Source organism: Schistocerca nitens, chromosome 5, assembly GCF_023898315.1.
Source record: "Schistocerca nitens isolate TAMUIC-IGC-003100 chromosome 5, iqSchNite1.1, whole genome shotgun sequence".
Lineage (NCBI taxonomy): Eukaryota > Metazoa > Arthropoda > Insecta > Orthoptera > Acrididae > Schistocerca > Schistocerca nitens.
Window position 1 is genome coordinate 871538541 of NC_064618.1, and position 25025 is coordinate 871563565.

Consider the following 25025-nt stretch of genomic DNA (forward strand, 5'->3'; position numbering starts at 1 on the left):
GGGAAATGGCACCCAACCGACTATTCAAATTGGTATTTATAAGCTATGAGACGGTGACGGACCAAAAGACTTTCGGAAAATATCATAAAAAAAATGGCTCTGAGCACTATGGGACTTAACAGCTATGGTCATCAGTCCCTAGAACTTAGAACTACTTAAACCTAACTAACCTAAGGACAGCACACAACACCCAGCCATCACGAGGCAGAGAAAATCTCTGACCCCGCCGGGAATCGAACCCGGGAACCCGGGCGTGGGAAGCCAGAACGCTACCGCACGACCACGAGATGCGGGCGGAAAATATCATCCACAGAATTCCGATGATAGCAATAGTTGAGAATTGCCATAAGAATCGCACTATCACCTTAACACCTCATGTATCCTAGTTGCAGATAAGAATAATATACAGAAGAATGGAAAGGAGAAATTAGGATCTGTCAGATGGCGATCAGTTTGACTTTAGGGAAGGTGAAGGTACCAGAGAAGCAGTTCTTAAGTTGTGGATAATAATAGAAGCAAGACTGAAGAAAAATGAAGCACGTTCATAGAATTTATCGACCTGGAAAAAAGAGTTCGACAGCAAAATGGTGCAAGACATACGACATTCTGAGAAAAGTAGGACCAATCCACAGGGAAAGACGGGTAATGTAATATGTACCAGAACCAAGAGGAACCAGTAAGATTGGAAGACCAAGAACGAAGTGCTCGGACTAAAAATTGGGTAACGCAGGTATGCAGTCTTTCGCCCATACTGTTCACAATACGAGTATATGTCGAAGAAGCAATGACAGAAATAAAAGAAAGGATCAAAGTTGGAACTAAAATTCAGGTTGAAAGAATAAAGATAATATTATTTGCTAATGAGATTGCTGTCCTTAGTGAAAGTAAAGAAGATTTACAGGACCTGTTGAATGGAATGAACGATCTATTGAGTACAGAATGCGCCCTCAGAGAAAACCGGAAAAAGACAAAAGTAATGAGATGCCGCAGAAATGAGAACAACGAGAAATACCAAAGTTAGGAATCATAAAGTAGACAAATTCAAGAAATGCTGCTACCTTGGCAGCAAAAAAACAGACGAAGGACGAAGAAAGGAGGACATAAAAATCATATAACACATGTAAGAAGAGCTGTCCTGGTCAAAAGAAATTTACTAGTATGAAACACAGGCCTTCATTTAAAGAAAATATTTCTGAGAATGTATTCGTACGTTTGGAGCACAGCATAGTTGTGAATCGTGAGCTGTGGAAAAGCCGGAACAGAAAAGAATCGAAGCGTTTGAGATATTGTGCTAGAGAATATTGTTGAAAATTAGCTGCAATGTTAAGATAAAGAATGAGGAGGTTCTACGTGGAATTGGGGAAGAAAGGAACGTTCGGAAGACACTCACAGTAAGAAGGGGCAGGATGATAGGGCATGTGTTAAGATATGATGGAACAACTTCCTTGGTACTGGAGGGAGGTGGAGAGAAAGACAGAGAGCAGAACGCAAGCAGTAGAGTGCAAGTGATCACGCTGAGGTGAAAACGTTGGCACAGGAAATGATGTCGTGGCGAACCACATCAAACCAGTCAGGAGACTGATGACTGAAAACATCATTCACCCTTTATACTATTTATTCTGAAACATTTTCCGGTCATTTTTTCTTTGTTTTTAGATCGTCAGTCTTCTGACTGGTTTCATGCGGCCCGCCACGAATTATTCTCCTGTGCCAGCCTCTACATCTCAGAGTAGCACTTGCTACCTATGTCCTCAATTGCTGGATGTGTTCAAATCTCTGTCCTCCTCTACAGTTTTTTCCCTCTACAGCTCCATCTAGTACCATGGAAGTCATTCCCTCATGTCATAACAGGTGTCCCATCATCCTGTCCCTTCTCCTTGTCAGTGTTTTCCACATATTCCTTTCCTCCCCGATACTGCGCAGAACCTTCTCATTCCCTACCTTATCAGTCCACCTAATTTTCAACAACCGTCTGGAACACAACATCTGAAATGCTTCGATTCTCTTCTGTTCTGGTTTTCCCACAGTCCATGTTTGACTTCCAATCATCGCTGTACTCCAGACGTACATTCTCAAAAATTTCAACCTCAAATTAAGTTTTATGTTTGATACTAGTAGAATTCTCTTGGCCAGGAAAGCCCTTTTTGCCAGTGCTAGTCTGCTTTTGATGTCCTCCTTGCCCCGTGCGTCATTGATTATTTTGCTGGGTTCAAATGGCTCTGAGCACTATGGGACTTAACATCTGTGGTCATCAGTCCCCTAGAACTTAGAACTACTTAAACCTAACTAACCTAAGGACATCACACACATCCATGCCCGAGGCAGGATTCGAACCTGCGACCGTAGCAGTCGCGCGGTTCCGGACTGAACGCCGAGAACCGCTAGACCACCGCGGCTGGCATTATTTTGCTGCCTAGTTAGTGGAATTCCTTAAGTTCATCTACTTCGCGACCATCAATCCTGATGTTAACTTTCTTGCTGTTTTCATTTCTGCTGCTTCTCTTCTGTCTTTCTTCGATTTATTCTGAATGCATATTCTGTACTCATTAAATTGTTCATTCCATTCAGCAGATCATGTTACTCTTCTTCGCTTTCACTCCGGTCATACATCAAGATTAAAAAGAAGTCAATAATACTGCAACGTATGAATAACTTTTTTTATTATGCCGGGCTCCCTTTCCTGGTTGTTAGCCACTAATTTGAGACAAATGGAACAGAGATAAGTGGAAAATAATGGGAGTGCTATGCTGCAGTTCATTATCAGGCGCTGCATGGTCGATGAGATGTGAGACACGACACTGCATGCACAGGTCGGAAGTAATGGCAGTATATCGAAGGTGAGGGCTCGGAGGCAGTAGATGGCTGTGCTCTAACTACCAATGCTGTTGGCAGGTGATATCGCTAAGAACTGTACCGCGGGAAAGAATAGCAAGATTAGAGGTTGACCTCTCGCCGAAAGCACTGTTATTAAAGACGAAGCACAAGCTCGAATTACGAAAGGACGGGGAAGGAAACTTTCCGTCCGCTTTTTCGAGGAACCATCCTGGCCAAAATACTGCGAGACGTCCGCAACGCTGTGGTTTCCACTGCAGCCTGCGTCCTCGTGAGGTTGGCCATTGCTAATTATTCTGTCTGTAAGGGCAGTTACTCAACTGAAAGACAAATGGGTGCCAGGATGTCCACTCCTCCGTTTTCGTTTTGACAAGGACGTTGGCTAACTGAGCGTGACTGCTTGTGCCTGAACTCTTTCAACGTCATAGCTTGTGATTATCATTTAAAATGCAAGCAGTGATGTAGGTGTAAACTGGAACCCAGGACTTTTGCGTCGATAGTCAAAGATGATAGCTACCCCTAGACCCCTAACGGTCTGCAAATATTGTTCCGGTCGACTCGTTATACGTAACTGGCCAGGTCAAGTTCAAATGGTTCAAATGGCTCTGAGCACTATGGGACTCAACTGCTGTGGTCATAAGTCCCCTAGAACTTAGAACTACTTAAACCTAACTAACCTAAGGACAGCACACAACACCCAGCCATCACGAGGCAGAGAAAATCCCTGACCCCGCCGGGAATCGAACCCGGGAACCCGGGCGTGGGAAGCGAGAACGCTACCGCACGACCACGAGATGCGGGCCCAGGTCAAGTCTTCGTTCTGCTAATCCAATTATTTTTTAGCTGCCTTTACGGTAATATCTTCCTTTCTCACGCTAAAAGTATCGCACTAGACAAAAATGTTAGTCTAAAAGCACTTGTAAGCACTTTCTGCGGATATCTCGATGCTGTGGCGACTCATAAACCTTGCCCACTTTCTTCGGCCACTTTTGTTGCCTCGGTCAGCTGAATGAGACCAGCTGTGGGTGCCCATCCGCCCCTCAGATCACGCACGGAGGTACGGCACCCTCCCTGTCCCCGTGCCACTGTACAGCGAGCGCGCGCCCTTTCTCTGTACACAGTCTCACTACGAATGTTTGTACTAACACACGATTTCATATTAAATTCCGAATTTCCCTTACCGAAAACTTAAACTATTTCATCCTGTGACGTCCCTTGCAATGTCAGGTCTGCTTCTCCTGCAGTCAACAAGTACAAAAAAACATCATTTCTCAGTCGCTTTCGAGTGCCTACAAAAACATTTCATCATTCTCTTCTATCGCACTTGCCGTCTTCGGTTTATTGTGGTTGTGACTGTTTGTATTCAGTTTTAAGGGGGGGTAGGACGTCAAACGGGCCGACTTGGAGCAGGAGAGGCACCACAGGACATTTTATTTTCTACTGTCTATACGTTTACAAATAAATTCATAAAACTTTGTCAGCATGACCAGCAAGGATTCAGGATTCACACTCATAGCAGTGGAAGTGCAAAAACATAACAAAATAAATTTTTTCAGATATGAAATTTCATCGTTTCACTTATTGTTGGCTGCATTTGTTGCTATAGGTACATTTTTCTTCACAAGTAAGAGAGGTTCTTTGATGAATTTTGCACAGCATACAAACCATTCTTACAGGTGAATGAAACTCTAGAATTTTCCAAATATATTAAAAACTGTGGTAAAACTTGAGATAATTAACTACAAAATTTGATTTTTTTCCAAACATAAAGTTTAAAACGTAACAGCTCATTCATTTTTTCCATAAATTAAATAGTTTCTAGAGTTTCAGACGGCTGTAAGTATGGTTCGTATGCTGTGCAAAATTCATCGAACAGTCTCTCTTACTTAAGAAGAAAAGTGTACCTATAGCAACAAATGCAGCCAATAGTAAGTGAAAAAATGATGAAATTTCACATGTAAAAAAAATATTTTGTTATGTTTTTGAACTTCCGCTGCTACGAGAGTGAATCCTGAATCCTTCCTGGTCATGCTGACAAAGTTTTATGAATTTACTTGTAAAAGTATAGACAGTGGAAATTAAAATGTCCTGTGGTTCCTTTCCTGCTCCAAGTGGGCCCGTTTGGTGTCCTACCCCCCTTAAGCTTTTTTCAGTGTTGTTCATGAATACTGCATCCTCTTCGAAGACACCAGTCAGTTAAAGTCTGCAAATGGCCTTTTAAGCCAGAAAATGATTAACAAAATGAATTAACTATGTAGAACATGAATATTCTGCTTTTCATTTATAATTATAAAGTTGTTCTACCAAGAACCAACAAAAGGATGAGTTAACGTGGCTCCCAATACCGTGAACCACGAGGTACATCACATATTCAACTGACCTGTCCCACTGCTAGACTGGCGGCTTATGGTGGTACTCATGATCTGTGGTCGCGGCGTCGTCCTCCAGTCTAGGTTGTCCTATACACACGATCAGTTCGATTTTATGTTCAGTTGTGTAACTATGTTCAACAAACGCTGAAGATGGAAGGCTAATCTGCCACAAGGAAGAAGTGGTTAAGGAGAATTACAATTACTGGAATCAATAGTAGCCACAGGTCGTGAATGGATTAACTTACGATACAGTTAATAATCAATAGCAGCCGTCCTTCTTTATTGCTATTTTTAACCATCCTGGGGCACTGTGAAATAACGCCAGCACTCAGCCTGCTGCATCGCCGAGCCGTCCAATGCAACTATACGCCCCTACCGATGCACACGGAGAAAGCTGGTTAGCCAGCTAGTCGAGGCGCAAGAGTGCCATTACGAAAAACACGTCTGGCGTCCTCTGTTAACACTGCAATATCTGTCGCACGATTTTACAGAAACTATACGCTAGAAAAACTTGAGTTTTGTTTTGCTTATAGCATGATGCATCGGCTTCATGGTGAAGCACCCATGATTTCCTTACTAGTCACAGTTATCGTGACGTTTTCCGTGTAAGTAAGACACTACACGAAATTCTAAAAGCCTGCAACGAAAATTATGGGTCAGTATGATTTTCTGTTTGGTACATTTTATACGATATATTGCTTCATACGAAATTTAGCTAGCATATTGTGCTTTTCTTTGTACCTGGGAAGACGTCTCTGTTTACCTTCAGTATCGAGAAATTCGATATTATGCAGCGCACTCAGTTCCGATCGGCGCGCCAGTAATAAATCCAGAATGAAATGTGCCTCATATCTCATAAACAGTTTGAGTTATGAAAACGAGATTTTGGCGAATGATACCACACAAAGAGAAGGGTATTTATCATATGGTTTATATGCAAAACTTCATCATCTGCTATCTTAATGTAGTAATATAGACTTTTTGAATGAGACAACGTACTTTTTAATGGCCATAGATAGCTGGTGGAACGAGAATTGCTGTGGGTTGTGCAATAAAATATGTGAAAAAATGGCACGTTTATTTCTATGGATGTATTTTTTCATAAACTATCGATGTCCTCACACAATAAATCACTGTTTCAGGATTACGTCACAACTGCATCTCCATTAACTTGTTAGTGAGATTACATTATGTATAACTATGCTGCGTTTTTGAGAAAGGAGCAAATTTTAACATGGCAAGAAGAAAAACGTAGGTTTTAGTCAAAATTCGCTACTGATGTTTGCGTAAAGATAGAAAATGGGTAAGAAGTCTGGGGAATTAAATTTCTCCTTTTGTTGCAATCTGAGTGAATCTTACAACAAAGTGTGTATTTAATACTGAAGAGCTGTTTCTGAAACTCACCAAAGAATTTACTTTCTACACCTCAGTCATCTGACAAATATGAAGAAACTCAGACCCAGTAGCAAACCATCGTTTCCGTCATATGAGTAAAGGACTAAGCTTATTCAGCTCAAATGTCTTTGCTTTTCCTCAGCTTGACGTGTAGGCTACAGGATTCCCCAAGTCAGAGTGATCACAGCTTCAGTGCTCCAAAATTTACTTTCTCAAAAGAGAAAAACTATTCCAGAGCCAGAAACGAGAATAGTTTTGTTCGTAGAGACCTCGTTAATTGATTTTATGAGCTATTTGCAACTGCTAATCAGGACGAAAATACAATACATCTTTACATATCAAAAGATATTTGAGGTGAAACAGTTGAGGAACTCTCTTTGAATGCGGAGGAACAAAGAGATGATGTACTCTGTACTGTGAATCGTTTTAATTTTCCTCATGGCATTGATGTCTAAAAAGAAAATGCTTCGGTAAGTTTCAGTACCAGCTGTTCATTGTTATAAACGTGCTTGGTTACAGGATACCGGCACGCATCTCGTGGTCGTGCGGTAGCGTTCTCGCTTCCCACGCCCGGGTTCCCGGGTTCGATTCCCGGCGGGGTCAGGGATTTTCTCTGCCTCGTGATGGCTGGGTGTTGTGTGCTGTCCTTTGGTTAGTTAGGTTTAAGTAGTTCTACGTTCTAGGGGACTGATGACCATAGATGTCAAGTCCCATAGTGCTCAGAGCCATTTGAACCATTTGAACAGGATACCGCTGAAATTGCAACAGGACCGGCGTTTCATCTTTGCCTGACTTGTTAATCTTTGTTTACTTTGATACAAGCGTCATCAGTGACGAATTCTTAGTAACACACTTTTCCGTTGACGCTCTGTGAAAATTTGCTTCTCTTGCCTAAACACAGTACAGATGCATGTCACTATCGTTCTAGTGTACTTGAAACTTACGCAGAACCTCTAAGAACTGTACTATTAGATCAACAATTGAAGGCAAAAAAGGTCAATAATTTGTGGACAAAAAACAACTTCTGGGCAAAAACCGACAGCAATTCTCATTGAGCCAGGTATCAATGGCCCTTAAAAATTGTAGTTACTTGAATAACACAATAGATGATTAAGGTTTCCATATTAACAATGTCATCAAATAAGCTCTTCATTGTTCGCTGCCATTTTCCAAAATCTCGTTTTGGTATCTCAAACCATTTAAGAGATATCAGGGATATTTCATTCTGGGTTTAATGCTTGCGCGCCGATAGGAACTGAGTGTGTTATATAAAATACATTTTCTGAAGACTGAAGGTAGGTTAGGTTAGGTTAGGTAGTGACCTCCAACTGAGTTTAAGGAAAACTTCAATATAGCAGGTAAATTTCATACACAGCAACATATGGTGTAACATGAACCTAATGCAAAATCAAAGCCACCCCTATTTTCCACTGCAAACTTTTAGAACTTCGCACAGTAACTTACTCAGACGCAAATACTACAATAAGTATGACAGTTTGCAAGAAGACGGACACTTTCTTATGATGCTGATATGTCAAGTTGTAAGTACTACATGAATTAAATTTTTAGAGAGAACAGTTTCTGTAAAATCGTTTGAGGAAAGTAGTGAGGCTCAGACGTCGGTTCTGTTAGCGCAGCGCGTGGCTGACTCAGGGTCGCCGAAAGCGGGGCAACAAGTGTCGCACATTACGTGCTGCCACATAAGGTGAGACCGAGACAGTGTCCGCGGTAGTTCAAGCCACTTCGCGCTGAGCTCTGCTACACGGTTAATCCACTTTCTTTCTGTGGGCACCCTTTTTAACCCTTTCGCGGGCAAAATTATTGAGCAGTTTTTTTAATGAATGGAGATCAGATAGTAGTTAACAGATAGGTATATTTATGATACAGAATATCAAATTTGCTCCAACTGTGAAACTGAGGTCACACAACAAGGTGGGAAGTATTCTTCCCACTGCCCTTCCTTGGAGTTAAATGACAAAAACAACTTTTTCAATATATGTCATATTTATTTGATCAATTTACTTCTCTTGTTACAACGATTGTTCACAATTACTTCCCATGAAAGTTTCTGAAACATGGGTCTATGCAAAGTGGTATTTGACAATATGTACAAACACAGCGAGTACTCTTTTCCGCAGCTTTGGTACTACAATGACGGCACGTCCAGTAGGTTTCTTCTAAAATGGGTCGATGCTCCCCTACAGCCATATGACGAAAATCTTCAGGTGCTTTACCCCTTTTTGCCAGAAAGACAGGACTTTGGTCACGCCTTTTTTGGGATGAGAAGCCAGCGATCAATTGTCTGGCTAGATGGATCTTGTATGTGAGCTGATCATGCTGTCCACTTTCTCTTTTACTAATTTTCCACAGGATAAAACTGTTCACTGCAGCAACATCCACCAGGAAATAAAACATTCTGTGCCACCATTTTACAGAACGTCTGCCAAATAGCATACCTTTCTCGTAATTGATCAAACTTATCGACACCACCCATTATTTTGTTGTATTCTGCCACGGGACAAGAAATCTCTGTACTAGTACCATCCTTGTTTTTCCTTTTCACTGTGGCTGTTTCTCATGGGTCATGAATTGAGGACAGGAAAGTGACTGGACGGTTATCCATCCATTTTACTGCAGAAATGGCTCCTTTTGTTTCAAACTGGAATTCTCCTCGTTCCAATTTTACGTGCTCCTTCATAAATTTGGGTAAATCAAAAGTATTCACCTTATACTATAGCTTTGAGGAAAAAAAAATCACAAAAATGTCACGCAAACAGCACTGAAAGGCTCCTCTACAGAGCAACACTCAGCTATACAAAGCCTCTGCGCGAAGGTACAGCAAAAACGGCGGGAACATCCGACTGGAAGTAGTACCCTATACTGTTCACTAGGTGGTAGCACTGTACAGAGGTGGGAACTGTGAATCCCACGGGACTAGGAGCGAGTTCATTGTAGTGGGAAGCATGTTCCCCACGGCTCACGAAAGGGTTAAGAGAGCGTTAGCGGTCTGAAAGAAACATAGAGAGAGGGAGAGAGAGAGAGTAGCGCCTTACCATGACGATGTCGGTGGCGGCGTAGTAGGCCTCGGGCACGGCGGGGGCGGCGCTTGCGGGGGCGGCGGCCTTGGTGGGAGTCGCGAACGGCTGCAACTCGAACTGCGAGGGCTGCCGCGCCACCGCCGCCGCCGCCGCCGCGCTGTGGAAAGATGGCGACGCGAAGCGCACCTCCTCCTGGAAGCTGGCCACGCTCGTGAAGTCTGCGGGCACGCAAACACACAGCAGCCACTCAGCACACTGAGGGAGATCTCGCTACCACGTAACAGCGTAACCACCATCAACATTCCCGCACAATTCGACGTCCCCTTAAGGCCTAATGATTTACGCTAATTACTAGTCCTCACTGTTCCAGAGTGAAATGAAGTTTCCTATACGAGGCCAGTGAAAGAGACATAGGCCCACCCGTCGGGCGATTTTTGAAGGAATTCATCACAAGTCGACTCTGTTCCGTTCCAACCCTTACTTCGACACTGAGATATAACTAAATGTTCAAATGTATGTGGATTCCAAAGGAACCAAACTGCTTAGGTCATCGGTCCCTAGACTTACACTCTACTTAAACTAACCTATGCTAAGAACAACACACACACACCCATGCTCGAGGGAGGGCTCGAACCTCCGGCGGGAGGGGCCGCGCAATCCGTGACACGACGCCTCAAACAGCGCGACTGAGACGTAGCTGATGCAATAGAAAGTTGCTGTATAAAACGCATATTTGAACCACCAGCTGTTTGTATTTTAAACCGAGATATCTACTAGTTTCTATCTTGGAACGTCTTCACTGTCGTGGCTAATAAAAAAAAAAAGAAAAGAAAAGGTTGAAAATGTGGGAAGAAATGGTGAATAAAAAGGGGGGTTTTAAAATCGTTTATGACCGTGAAAAATGGAAAGAATGAAACGCAAATCGGACTTCGAATTACAGAAGAGTTATCGGACTTCGTGATTCGGAAAAGCTATTGGTGGGGTGGTCCTTGTGGCGTTTCTGAGCAAATGTCAAACCAATTTCCACTACAAAAATTATTTGAAAGAGAACAGAGAATAACAAAATGTGATTAACAGGGGAAATGGCGTAGATAAGAGTACATTCATTACCATGTTAATAAGTCTTCTCTCGTGCGGCGTTCAAGTCTTGTTCGCCAACAATCTCCTGCTTCATTTCTGTATGAAAAAGTCGTAGCTGGTCCAAAATATTGCAGTAAATTTCATCGTCCAGGAATTACGAATGAATACCATCTTGATATTGAATGCAATGTATTTTACGGCTGCTTCCATCCTCCAAATTTCATACAAGCTTCCACAATACTATATGTGTGCACATCAGTAAGTTTTTACGTCTTAATCAGACCAAGACTAGCGAATAAGTGAAGCTTTCGCTCTTAAGAGAAAATAGCGGGTAGAAAACAGAAAGAGTTTCAATTTTTGTACCTTCATTTTCTTATAAATATTTTCTCTGTCGTCGAGCGCTCATACAGCTGCGACGGTATAATTTATATCTGAGGCAACGAGTGTAGCGCGGCGAAATTCAAAGGCCCGCTACATCACGGATGAAGGGTTAAAATGATTTGAGCCACTATGTTGCATTAGTCATTACTTAAAATATGTAGTGCATGCCTTAAATGTAAATAAATGACACAGTACTGCTCCGTGTACGTTTAATATCTGTATGTTTGCTTTTCAAGTGCTGTGACATATATTTACATTGACATGCACTAATGACTAATGCAATATGGGGGCTCAAATCATTTTAACCCTTCATCCGTGAAGATGATCCGAGATCGAAAATGGTAGATATTTGGGTTTAAAATACAAACAGCTGATGGTTCAGATATGCATTTTGTACATTACTTAACAGCTGTTGACAGTCACGTTCCAAAAATGTTTAAATAAAAGTTATTATGATGTCCGATAACGTCATATTATGAACCGTTTGAGACATGGATGTGCGTAAATCAAACATTGCTTTTTATCGCTGGTTGTGTAAATCAAAGAAATAATACCATATCGGGGAATAATGATGGACAGACAATTTGTGTGGGCCAATGAGTTTTTTTGGTTTGAAAATATACTTTCTGTTCTCTAACGGTGAAAAACGACTATCTAGCAGTGCATAAACCATTCTTTGAGACTAAGAATTTCTATATTTTGTAATATTGCCACGGTGGTCATGTGAATAAACTATTAATACAAAGACCATGTAAATGAAGACATAAGTTCAATGCTCACAAGGGAACCTCCCCATCGCACCCCCTCAGATTTAGTTATAAGTTGGCACAGTGGATAGGCCTTGAAAAACTGAACACAGATCAATCGAGAAAACAGGAAGGAGTTGTTTGGAACTATGAAAAAAAAAGCAAAATATACAAACTGAGTTGTCCATGAGCAAGATAGGCAGCATCAAGAATAACATAAGCAAAGGAGCGCCGTGGTCCCGTGGTTAGCGTGAGCAGTTACGAAATGAGAGGTCCCTGGTTCAAGCCTTCCTTCGAGTGAAATGTTGAATTTTTTAATTTCAGTTTATGTGACAAACTCTTATGTTTCCATCACTTTTTTGGGAGTGATTATCACATCCACAAGAAAACCCAAATCGGGCAGGGTACAAGAATCTTTTTACCCATTCGCCAAGTGTACAAGTTAGGTGGGTCGACAACAATTCCTGTCATGTGACGCACATGCCGTCACCAGTGTCGTATAGAATATATCAGACGTGTTTTCCTGTGGAGGAATCGGTTGACATATGACTTTGCGATAAAATGTTTGCGGATCCCATTGGAGAGGCACGTCCTTTCGCGTCTACTAATCGCACGGTTTTGCGGTGCAGTCACAAAACACAGACACTAAACTTATTACAGTGAACAGAGACGTCAATGAACGAACGGACAGATCATAAGTTTCCGAAAATAGAGAAAGTAAACTTTTCTCTCGCGGGAAGGCTTGAACCAAGGACATCTCGTTCCGCAGTTGCTCATCCTAACCATGGGACCACGGCACTCCTGAGCCTATGCTATCCTTGATGTTGCCTATGTTACGCATGGACTACTCAGTTTGTATATTTTGCTTTTTTTTTTTCATAGTTCCACACAACTTCTTCCTGTTTTCTCTATTGATCTGTGTTCAGTTTTTCAAGGCCTACCCACGGTGCCAACTTATAACTAAATCTGAGGGGGATGCGATGGGGAGGTTCCCTTGTCAGGAAAATATGAATAGGTAAAAACCTATAGCTGAGTAACATAAAAATTTTGTATTATCAGATCAACAAGAAGAAATTTTTGCGTAACTGAAACGTCAATGAAAATGGAAAAGAAAGTGCAGTACACACTGTAACATGAGAAACTTCGTAAATTTGCTGAGACGTATTATGCTAGTTGTAATGAAATTTATGGTAATGTAATACACCGAGCTGATTCTTTAAAATTCAGATAATGATTTTCAGCAGACGCCGCTTCAGTTGCTTCGAGTAGGGGGAGGGGAGGGGGGGAGGGGGAGGGGGGGTGGAAAGGAGGGGGGCAGGGAAGATGGTGTACTGTTAAAGACTGTTTGGAATGTATGTACGATGTGTGTAAACTGTTCCCCTGTATTCACCCTTTCTTTCACCTAGCGTTTATCGCACTTAGTAAGTGGTAAGCCTTTCAGGATTTCACAAATTCTGTTTCATTATTTAACTTTGTGATCAAATATCCTGCTTGACGTCATGATCCTCAAGGCAACCTAAGGAAATTCGTGGGCGCCAAATGTATGTCAGTCGTGTGAACATCCTTCTCTTACCGTAATTTAATTGTTTTTGTATCGTATTCTCTGGGGTGGAATTTGGTGGTCAGCCCAGCATTTTCCTAAACGAGCGTGGTAAACCGCCTAAAAGCAACACTCAAGCTGGCCGGCTTACCGGCCTGCGGTCGTTAATCTTCCGCACCGATTCGAGGCGGCTCTTACTCACATCCCTGTCTCCATGCGTTACTGTATACGAATCGGTCCTAATTATTCGACAATTACTGTACAATGAACATCGTCTCTTCTGGTAGTTATTGTATGTTGTGTGTATGGAACCGGGGACCTAGAAACGACGGAGAGGCTTCGTCCCTCCGAAGCCCTCAGTGGTTCACAACCCCACAAGAGGCTACAGCAGTCCACCCACCCCACCGCTGCCCCACACCGAACCCAGGGTTATTGTGCGGTTCGGCCCCCAGTGGATGGCCCCGGAAATGTCTCATTCCAGACGAGTGTGACCCCAGTGTTTGCGTGGTAGAGTAATGATGGTGTACGCACACGTGGAGACAGTGTTTGCGCAGCAATCGCCGACATAGTGTAACTGAGGCGGAATAAGGGGAACCAGCCCGCATTCGCCGAGGCAGATGGAAAACCGCCTTAAAAACCGTCCACAGCCTGGCCGGCACACCGGACCTCGACAGTAATCCGCCGGGGAGATTCGGGAAGCAGCGCCTTAGCCCGCTCGGCTAATCGGGCGGGCAGACTGGTAGTACTGCACTGACATTTGAGAATTAACAGCACTTAGAATGTGGACTGGTGGTTGGATGTCACCTGAGTAACAACTCCGCCAGGGAACTTTCAACGATTCTAACGCTGTGCCTTTCGCCTACTGGAGATGTGGTTGTGAAGTAGACAGGTAAAGGAACAGCCGTAGCTACATCAAGAGCAGGCACGCCTCCAGTACTGAGGGGCAGGGACCGCATGGCATTGGGGACGCTGGCCGTAAAAGTCGCGTCAAATCGGCAGAAGGACTGGTTCATGAGTTCCAAAGTGCTAACAGCCACCCAGCTAGCACAAGGAATGTCCGCAGAGAGTTAAGAGACAGAGGTGCACTGGTCAAGAAGGTCCTCATGAGGCACGCATTTCTGTAGTCAGTGGTAAGCTATGCTTGGGAGATATAATGAGCGACGCCTCTCTACTGGAGGCGACTGGAAGCGAGTGGCTGGCAGTGGTGAATCACACTGTACCCTGCAGAAATCTGATGGAAGGGTTTAGGTTTGGAGAATGCTTGCAGAACGTTATCAGTATGTCATCGTGTGACGTCATAACAGTGAAACACTGTGGAGGAGGCGTCAGTGTGCGGCGTGGCACATTGGGCAGCACACTGCACTCGCGTTCTGGGGGACGACGACTCAAACCAACGTCTGGCCATCCACATTTAGGTTTTCCGTGATTTCTCTAAATCGCTTAAGGCAAATGCTGGGATGGTTCCCTCAAAAGGGCACGGCCAATTTCCTTCTCCTGTGCTCCCTACTCCAAGCTTGTGCGCCATCTCTAACGACCTCACCGTCGACGTGACGTTAAACGCTCATCTCATCTCCTCCTCCTCCTCCTCCTCAGACATGGTGTTACAGCAAGGCTGGCCGCGGCGTGCCAGACAGCACGCGAGCCAGACGGTGAGGCAGTATCGGCTTTCCTCGGGCCTTTCCGGAGGTACCAAGCGACATTTCGTTTCGTACTGCGGTGCGCCATTTGTCAGCAGGCACAAGGCTCGTCATTCCGTGAGAATCGTGGTGTCAGTGCTGTCTACCGCGCATCCTTTCCTTTTGGTATCAAGGACGTTCACACGTCCACTGGCTGTTTGCAGAAAAAGACGCACTCTGGCGAGATATTGTCGCAAACTTTTAAAACTAAATGAGAACGACAAAAGAGAGGGACCAAAATTCTCAATATCTATTATGCATTCAGATAATCGACAGGTACCGAAAATTTGCTGTGAAATACACTACTGCCCATTAAAATCGCTACACCACGAAGATGACGTCCTACAGACGCGAAATTTAACCGACAGGTGGAATGTGCTGTGATATGCAAATGAATAGCTTTTCAGAGCATTCACACAAGGTTGGCGCCGGTGGCGGCACCTACAACGTGCTGACATGAGGAAAGTTTCCAACCGATTTCTCATACACAAACAGCAGTTGACCGGCGTTGCCTGCAGAAACGTTGTTGTGATGCCTCGTTTAAGGAGGAGAAATGCGTACCAACACGTTTCCGACTTTGATAAAGGTCGGATTGTAGCCTATCGCGATTGCGGTTTATAGCATCGCGACATTGCTGCTCGCGTTGGTGGATATCCAATGACTGTTAGCAGAATATGGAATCGGTGGGTTCAGGAGGGTAATACGGAACGCCGTGCTGGTTCCCAACGGCCTCGTATCACTGGCAGTCGAGATGACAGGCATCTTATCCGAATGGCTGTAACGGATCGTGCAGCCACGTCACGATCCATGAATCAACCGATGGCACTTTGAACAATGGACGTTACATTTCAGATGTGTTACCACCCGTGGCTCTACCCTTCATTCGATCCCTGCGAAACCCTACATTTCAGCAGGACAATGCACGACCGCATGTTGCACGTCCTGCACGGGCCTTTCTGGATACAGAAATGTTCGACTGCTGCCCTGGCCAGCACATTCTGCAGATCTCTCACCAATTGAAAACGTCTGGTCAATGGTGGCCGAGCAACTGGCTCGTCACAATACGCCAGTCAGTACTCGTGATGAACTGTGGTATCGTGTTGAAGCTGCATGGGCAGCTGTACCTGTACACGCTATCCAAGCTCTGTTTGACTCAATGCCCAGGCGTATCAAGGCCGTTATTACAGCCAGAGGTGGTTGTTCTGGGTACTGATTTCTCAGCATCTATGCACCCAAATTGCGTGAAAATGTAATCAGATGTCAGTTCTAGTGTATATAATATACACTCCTGGAAATGGAAAAAAGAACACATTGACACCGGTGTGTCAGACCCACCACACTTACTCCGGACACTGCGAGAGGGCTGTACAAGCAATGATCACACGCACGGCACAGCGGACACACCAGGAACCGCGGTGTTGGCCGTCGAATGGCGCTAGCTGTGCAGCATTTGTGCACCGCCGCCGTCAGTGTCAGCCAGTTTGCCGTGGCATACGGAGCTCCATCGCAGTCTTTAACACTGGTAGCATGCCGTGACAGCGTGGACGTGAACCGTATGTGCAGTTGACGGACTTTGAGCGAGGGCGTATAGTGGGCATGCGGGAGACCGGGTGGACGTACCGCCAAATTGCTCAACACGTGGGGCGTGAGGTCTCCACAGTACATCGATGTTGTCGCCAGTGGTCGGCGGAAGGTGCACGTGCCCGTCGACCTGGGACCGGACCGCAGCGACGCACGGATGCACGCCAAGACCGTAGGATCCTACGCAGTGCCGTAGGGGACCGCACCGCCACTTCCCAGCAAATTAGGGACACTGTTGCTCCTGGGGTATCGGCGAGGACCATTCGCAACCGTCTCCATGAAGCTGGGCTACGGTCCCGCACACCGTTAGGCCGTCTTCCGCTCACGCCCCAACATCGTGCAGCCCGCCTCCAGTGGTGTCGCGACAGGCGTGAATGGAGGGACGAATGGAGACGTGTCGTCTTCAGCGATGAGAGTCGCTTCTGCCTTGGTGCCAATGATGGTCGTATGCGTGTTTGGCGCCGTGCAGGTGAGCGCCACAATCAGGACTGCATACGACCGAGGCACACAGGGCCAACACCCGGCATCATGGTGTGGGGAGCGATCTCCTACACTGGCCGTACACCACTGGTGATAGTCGAGGGGACACTGAATAGTGCACGGTACATCCAAACCGTCATCGAACCCATCGTTCTACCATTCCTAGACCGGCAAGGGAACGTGCTGTTCCAACAGGACAATGCACGTCCGCATGTATCCCGTGCCACCCAACGTGCTCTAGAAGGTATAAGTCAACTACCCTGGCCAGCAAGATCTCCGGATCTGTCCCCCATTGAGCATGTTTGGGACTGGATGAAGCGTCGTCTCACGCGGTCTGCACGTCCAGCACGAACGCTGGTCCAACTGAGGCGCCAGGTGGAAATGGCATGGCAAGCCGTTCCACAGGAATACATCCAGCATCTCTACGATCGTCTCCATGGGAGAATAGCAGCCTGCATTGCTGCGAAAGGTGGATATACACTGTACTAGTGCCGACATTGTGCATGCTCTGTTGACTGTGTCTATGTGCCTGTGGTTCTGTCAGTGTGATCATGTGATGTATCTGACCCCAGGAATGTGTCAATAAAGTTTCCCCTTCCTGGGACAATGAATTCACGGTGTTCTTATTTCAATTTCCAGGAGTGTATTTGTCATCTGCATTTCTTCTTGGTGTAGCAATTTTAATGGCCAGTAGTGTAATATTACAGTACCATGCAGACAGAATTTTAAGGTTTAGCTGAGGATGAAGGGGCAAAAAATTACGACGGTCGACAGACGGGCTTCATTGCTCTGCGCATCAAGAATCGTTTTATGCTGAATTTAGGCATCGAGAACGTTAAGAAATTCGTGGAGCAATAGTAAAATTTCCGAAGTCGCACGCATTACTCCACTGTCATTGCAACGGTCGTCGATGGAACTGAACGAAGAGTATGAAGACTTCATATATTACTGTACAGTACGTTGGTTAAGTCAAGGGGAAAGCCTGAAACAAATTTTGGAGTTAAAATGCGCTATTATTGGGTTTTTGAAGGAAAAGGGAATGCAGGTACGAAAATTAGAACATCCAAAATAGATTGTAGACTTCGCATTTTAAGTGGACTTGACTGTACACTGCCCACAGTAACGTGCTGCAAGGTTAGGAGCAATTAATTTGTGATTTGATGGGGCTGCAATTAGAAAGAGAACCGGGCTGCAGAATGGACAAAATCTGTCAAACACTATCGGTTTCCCTAAACTCAACGGGAAATGCGAGGTTTGAAGAATTCACTGTAGCTTTTGAAGAAGTAAAAGGATAATTTGTTCATTTAGATTTTCGAGTTGTTCTCCAGACCGTTTGCAGGTCAGTTCAGTTCAAAGTGCTCCTGTGCACGTTCAGATGGAACCTAATTGATCTACGATGTAATTCCCATTTTGAAGACAAATTATATTACGATAGCTCTCCAGCACGTCTACATTGTTTTCTTGGGAAGAGTTTGCATGTGTCCACAATGAGGTTGCAAAAAACCTGTAGGTTTTCGATCAATGTATGTGTACCAAAGACCTTTTTTCGATTATGAAACTAAATAAGTCACAATTACATGGCAACTTGAGTGCGAAAATTTGTGAAACTGTCTGTGTCTGTGACTATGCCGAGAGTTTGCACTACATTTGTTCTGCATACCAAAAATAATGAACACTGTATGTGATCTATGATACGAAAAACGTGAAAAATAATACCAACTCGTACGCAGTGCGACTGCGTCACCATGTAAGTGCAGTGCATTCACAGTTTCCCCCCTCCTGACGCTCGGACAGCGCTCTGTGGCGGTGGGGAGAATGTGCAGCGACGCTGAGCGCTGTAGCCCTCGAGCCAGGAGGCGGGTCTGGAGACGAATGCTTGGCTACCCCCATGTTACGATATGTGCGTGGTTGTCATGGTTTGCGTGTGGTCCTCTTGTTGCACTTAGGAAAACGCTAAATGCGGAAGGATATGAACAAATTGCACAGTATCATATACTGCATGCAGTAGAGGACGACAAAGTATCCTGTCATACACCACCATCCCTGAGAAGATTGTTTCTAGACAATAACATTCCTCTACTTGAGTGAGCTGCCCACAGTCCGTACCTAAACCCAACAGAACTCCTTTGGGATAGGTTAGAACGTCGACTTTGCTCCAGAACCAAACATCATATATCACAACATCTCTGGTTTTGGATCTTGCGAAAAATGAGAGACAAAGCCATCATAAGAGCAAAGAGTCCACAGCACGTGGTCTAGTGGATAGCGTTGTTACCTCAGGATCATGGAGTCCGGGTTCGATTCCCGGCCGGGTTGGGGATTTTCGCTGCCCGAGGACTCGGTGTTTGTGTTGTCCTCCTCATTTCATCATCATCCTCAACATTCGTGACAGTGGCTAGATTGGACTGTGAAAAAATTGGATTTTGAAAAAAATTGGGCTATGAAAAACTTGTGACTTTGTACAGGCGGTGATGACTGCTCAGTTGAGCGCCCCACAAACCAAACATAATAACGGCAAAGAGTGGTTGACCCAATATTAACGTCCTTTAACTGGGATCAGTATATTTCAGATCAGATGGCCTATTTTAGTAACTGAAACATATATTTCTACAACGCTAGTGCGAGCTATACAGTAATGCTGATTGTGAGAGAAAGAAGGATGGTTGGTTGGTTGGTTTGTTTGAGGGGGGACGAAACAGCGATGTTATTGGTCCCATCAGATTAGGTAAGGATGGTGAAGGAAGTCGGAGATACCCTTTCAAAGGAAACATCCCTGCACTTGCCTGAAGAAATTTAGGGAAATGATGGAAAATCTAGATGAGGATAGCTGGACACGGATTTCAACCATCTTCCTCCCGAATGCGAGTCCAATGTGACAACCACTTCACCACCTGGCTCGGTTAAAGAAGGATGGTTCACTGGCTTAGTTGGAAAGAAATGGTTCAAATGGCTCTGAGCACTATGGGACTTAACATCTATGGTCATCAGTCCGCTAGAACTTAGAACTACTTAAACCTAGCTAACCTGAGGACATCACACAACACCCAATCATCACGAGGCAGAGAAAATCCCTGACCCCGCCGGGAATCGAACCCGGGAACCCGGGCGTAGTTGGAAAGAGTTCGTTACATTAGGAACATAGGGAATTTCCCCCTTCATGAAATATGTGTTGCTATTGCTTAATGTAGATGGCTATGGTCTGTTTTTTCCTTTTTTTATGAGAAAAAAAAGATAGGGACATTTGAAACTGGCACCTCAATCATTCATCGTCACTAAGACTCAAAGGATGGTCGCCATCAACAATGTCCCGTGCATCAGTTGATATAAAATGAGTGTAGAGAAGTTTATAACTTTAGCTAAAGGATTTATATTCAGTACATGGGCGAGTGTTCATTCTGCACAATCCACTGAATGGGAAGGCGGCAGTGCTCACCGGTGTACTGGCCGACGCTCTTGCTGGTGGTGAGCAGGCAGCCGTAGTCCTGGTGCCCTCCGGCGCCCGCCTTGGCCAGCAGCTTGTACGGCTCGTGGTACACGCTCGAGCCCTCGCTGTCCTCACTGTCACCGCCGCCGCCGCCTCCGCCGCCCCCGCCACCCCCGCCGCCGGCCTTGCTGCCCGCCGCCGCCCCCACGACCGCCCCCGCAGCCGCGCCCCCCGCCGCCGGCGCGGCCGCCTTGGGCTTGCAGGGCGCGAGGACGCGCGTGAGGCCGCCGCCGGCGCCGACGCCCAGAACGCCGCCCCCGGGCGCCAGCATCTCCTTCATGTTGAGCGCGACGCCGTTGGAGACGAGCGCGGAGTGCTTGTGCAGCAGCGCCACCTTCTTGCGGCCGCGGCGCACCATCAGCAGCACCGTGCAGCCCAGGAGCAGCAGCAGCGCCACGGCCAGCGCGCCCGTCACCAGCCCGATGTACGCCTGCTGGCCGCTGCTCGCCGCCGTCGCTGCAAAAGGCGAGTCCTGCTGTCCAGCCGACATCGTCTCTACTCTCGGTAGGGTCACAGGGGTCCATTTTCGTATGAGCACTGGATATTTATTTATTTGTTGAATATTACCCGCAACCTCGACACCCAACACCTGGAGTCTTAAGTTATCTTTGAAAATAGCTTCAGAAAGTTTTGTACAAGTATAATTAAACATATCCTTCAAGATTTGTAATATGGTTCGAAAGTAGACTGCCATTTGACACTTTTCATGCCACATGTTAACACGTCCATTGATAAGATCGGAGATTTTCTCCGCTCAGGGACTGGGTGTCGTGTTGTCTTCATCATCATTTCATCCCCATCCAGCGCGCAAGGCCGCCCAGTGTGGCGTCGAATGTAGTAGGACCTGCACCAAGGCGGCTGGACCTGCCCCACAAGGGGCCTCCCAGTCAATGATGCCAAATGCTCATTTCCATTGACAAGGTGCATTTGTGAGGACTTGTCTGCCTCAAAGACATTTAGTCACTTATCCATCTGCTGATGTGCCTTATTTGGATCTCCTCCTAAACCACTACATCCATTAAAGCCAAATGTGGGATACATATCACTGACTGTCTGGGAAGAAGCTCTTTGGGGGTAAGAAGTACCTAGCTGCCATAGGGCCAGGGAGAGGTTGAAAAAGGGACAGTAACCCCTGACAAGTAGGTTGCCCTGCATGACAGGTGTGTTATGATTTTAGTATTTTAACGTACTCCAGGGGCTACACAGAGAGGGTGTAGGAGATGCATAGTGAGAAGGGCGAAGATACGATGGATTGAAGCGGAAGGTGGACAGTGAGAGGGGAGAAGTAAATGGACAGACAGAGGGGACAAGGAGACAGATGATGTGGGTAAAATGCTACTATGATAAAAATATATGTGAATGTGTGTGTATGAATGTTCAATATATCCTCATAAACTTAACGATCCATTTCTACAGAGCTTGCTAAATGGAAAGAAGCATTTTGGGGAGAAGAACCACATATCTCTAAAAGGGCATGATCAGTGCAAAAGAAGTGTAATGCATTGTTTGCAAATACCCAGCCAATATTCACCCAGTAATGAGAGCACTTGGCTACTTGGAGCAAACCTCAGCCATAATTTTAAACCTTTACAGGGCTTTTAATCGTTAACATCCCAGACAATATGATCAATGTAAAAAATTTATCACTTACAGCATTTTCATTTGTCACAAAGTAAAACTACCGCATCAGGTATGACGTTATAAATGTAAAACTTCTTTTTCTACTATTTCTATTCACAATACATTTTCCAGACAGTATTCACATATAGTACCAAATATGGCTGCAAAATTATACCATTATGCGGCACATAGTGCAGTAGATATGACCTAATAAACACTAAGATGCGTCAAAATCTGTTGCATCAGGCATGGCGTTTTAATTTATGACTGCTTTCTTGATAACTCTATTCACAATATATCTACGTATATCACTGCATGTACCTACGGAAGTGTATCACTGTACGACACCTAGTTCAGAGGTATGACATCATAAACGTTGAGACATGTGAAAAACTACATAACAGTGAAAATTACCAACATTATAGTCATCCTGTTTTGATAATGGGAGCACTTAGAAGCTTCCAAATAAATGTTAAAATAATTTCAAAACTTCTGTAAAATTTGTCGGCTGTACACTCATAAAAAAAAGTTTTGCGTCACCTCAGTTCCCAGAACTCCTGAAGACAGATGGTGACTGTGGATATTGTATCATAGACACAGTCCCTTTGACTGTTCATAGATGTCACTAAACCAGCCCATAGATGTAAAAAACCATGCATGAGCAGCACCTATTAGACGGAGGGGGTCCAATAGCTCTCGGTTCCAGTTATTCCACCAGGAAAGAGGAACACGGCTCGTGTTGTCTGCAGTTCAACCATGACTAGACCGTCAATACCGCGGTTCGATCGCGTCCACATTGTTACTTTGTGCCAGGAAGGGCTCCCAACAAGGGAAGTGCCCAAGCGTCTCTAAGTGAACCAAAGCCATGTTGTTCGGACATGGAGGAGATACAGAGAGACAGGAACTGTCGATGACATGCCTCGCTCAGCAGATTACCACTACCTACGGATTATGGCTCGTAGGAACACTGGCAGCAAGGCCATCGTGTTGAATAATGCTTTTCGTGCAGGCATAGGACGACGTCTTACGACACCGTGCAGCGCGGTACAGATGGGCCCAACAACATGCCCAATGGACCGCTCAGGATTGGCATCATGTTCTCTTCGCCGATGAGTGTCGCACATACCTTCAACCAGACAATCGTCGGTGACGTGTTTGGAGGCAACCCGGTCAGGCTGAACGCCTTAGACACACTGTCCAGCGAGTGCAGCAAGTTGGTGGTTCCCTGCTGTTTTGAGGTGGCATTATGTGGCGCTGACGTACGCCGCTGGTGGTCGTGGAAGACGCCGTAACGGCTGTACGATACGTGAATGCCATCCTCCGACCGATAGTGCAACCATATCGGCAACATACTGGCGAGGCATTCGTCTTCATGGACGACAATTCACACCCCCCTGGTGCAGATCTTGTGAATGACTTCCTTCAGGATGACGACATCGCTCGACTAGTGGCAAGCATGTTCTCCAGACATGAGTCCTCTCCAACATGCCTGGGATGGATTGAAAAGGTCTGTTTATGGATAACGTGACCCACCGACCACTCTGAGGGGTCTATGCCGAATCGCCGTTGAGGAGTGGGACAATCTGGACCAACGGTGCCTTGATGAACTTGTGGATAGTATGCTACGACGAATACAGGCATGCTTCAATGCAAGAGGATGTGCTATTGGGTATTAGAGGTACCGGTGTATACAGCAGTCTGAATCACCACCTCTGAAGATTTCGTTGTATGATGGCACAACATGCAATGTGTGGTTTTCATGAGAAATAAAAAGGGCGTAAGTGATGTTTCTCTTGATCTCTATTCCAACTTTCCGGAACTCCCGGAATCGAGGTGATGCAAAATTTTTTTGATGTGTGTATTCATCACAATAACTCAATCATGAAGTAATTAGAAGTTTGAAGCTATTTGTACAGATGAGTTCGATTCTTTAAGGGGCTCCGGAACGCCCTATACTTGCAATGTTAAAATAACGCTTATAAATTACATCTTTCCTCACATAGTATTTGAGGTAGGAAGTTGAACTTTTTACAGATTATTTATTGGAATATGGGCTACAACTTAACACAGGGATTTTACAAAATTTGAGTTCAGTTATTAAAGATGATTTTTTTCCATTGTAATGAAAATTCACAACATTTTTTTGCAATTTTTTATTTATATATTCAAAAATGTACAGTTTTTTGGAAAAAGGCTGTGTTAAATTATGCAGAATGTACTGTGTAACATTTACTGAAAGTTTGAAACAAATATGTTTCGAAGATCCTTAGAAAACATGTAATTAGTATGAGAAAATAATAGTTTTGGGAATCGAGCGACAAAGATTGGATTAACTTTTTAGTGAATTCCAGGTCCATAGGATGGATTATCTTCATCCTCTGCAAACTCCTCCTCCAGCTTCCTCTTGTTCCTCCTCCTGTTTACTCTTGCCTGTATTTCTAGACTCTTTACAGCCCTGTCTGCAGCCCGAAGACGTTCCTTGTTTAAAGCAAGCATCGCTCGTACCATGTTAGAACCTATCTTCATTCCCATATTTCTAAATACCTTGCACCTTACAATGTTGCCATCATTGAAAGTCGCAACAGCATCATACACACCAAAGTGAAGTGTTTCTATTCCAACAAATACAGTCTTGGGGATTCTCGACCATATAACACTATTTACACTTTCATTGGTGTTTTGAGTTTTTCCGTGAATACACTTTTTCAACAGTTCAGGTGCTGCTAAGTCTCTGAAAATAGGTTTTATCACCTCCATTATTGCATGAGGCAGACTATGCTTATGAGTGTACACTTCACCA

The 25025-nt window shown here is 44.8% G+C and overlaps 1 protein-coding gene across 1 annotated transcript in view; it reads right to left on the minus strand.

Moving 5' to 3' along the window:
- The window catches only part of LOC126260784 (ALK tyrosine kinase receptor-like), a 514129-nt gene that overhangs the window by 196222 nt on the left and 292882 nt on the right, over positions 1–25025 (minus strand). The window contains exons 7-8 of the mRNA XM_049958121.1: positions 20555–21223; positions 9653–9855 (exon numbers count right to left, since the gene is read on the minus strand). Of these exons, the coding sequence (XP_049814078.1) occupies positions 9653–9855; positions 20555–21223 (872 nt within the window). The remainder of the gene's footprint in view (positions 1–9652; positions 9856–20554; positions 21224–25025) is intronic.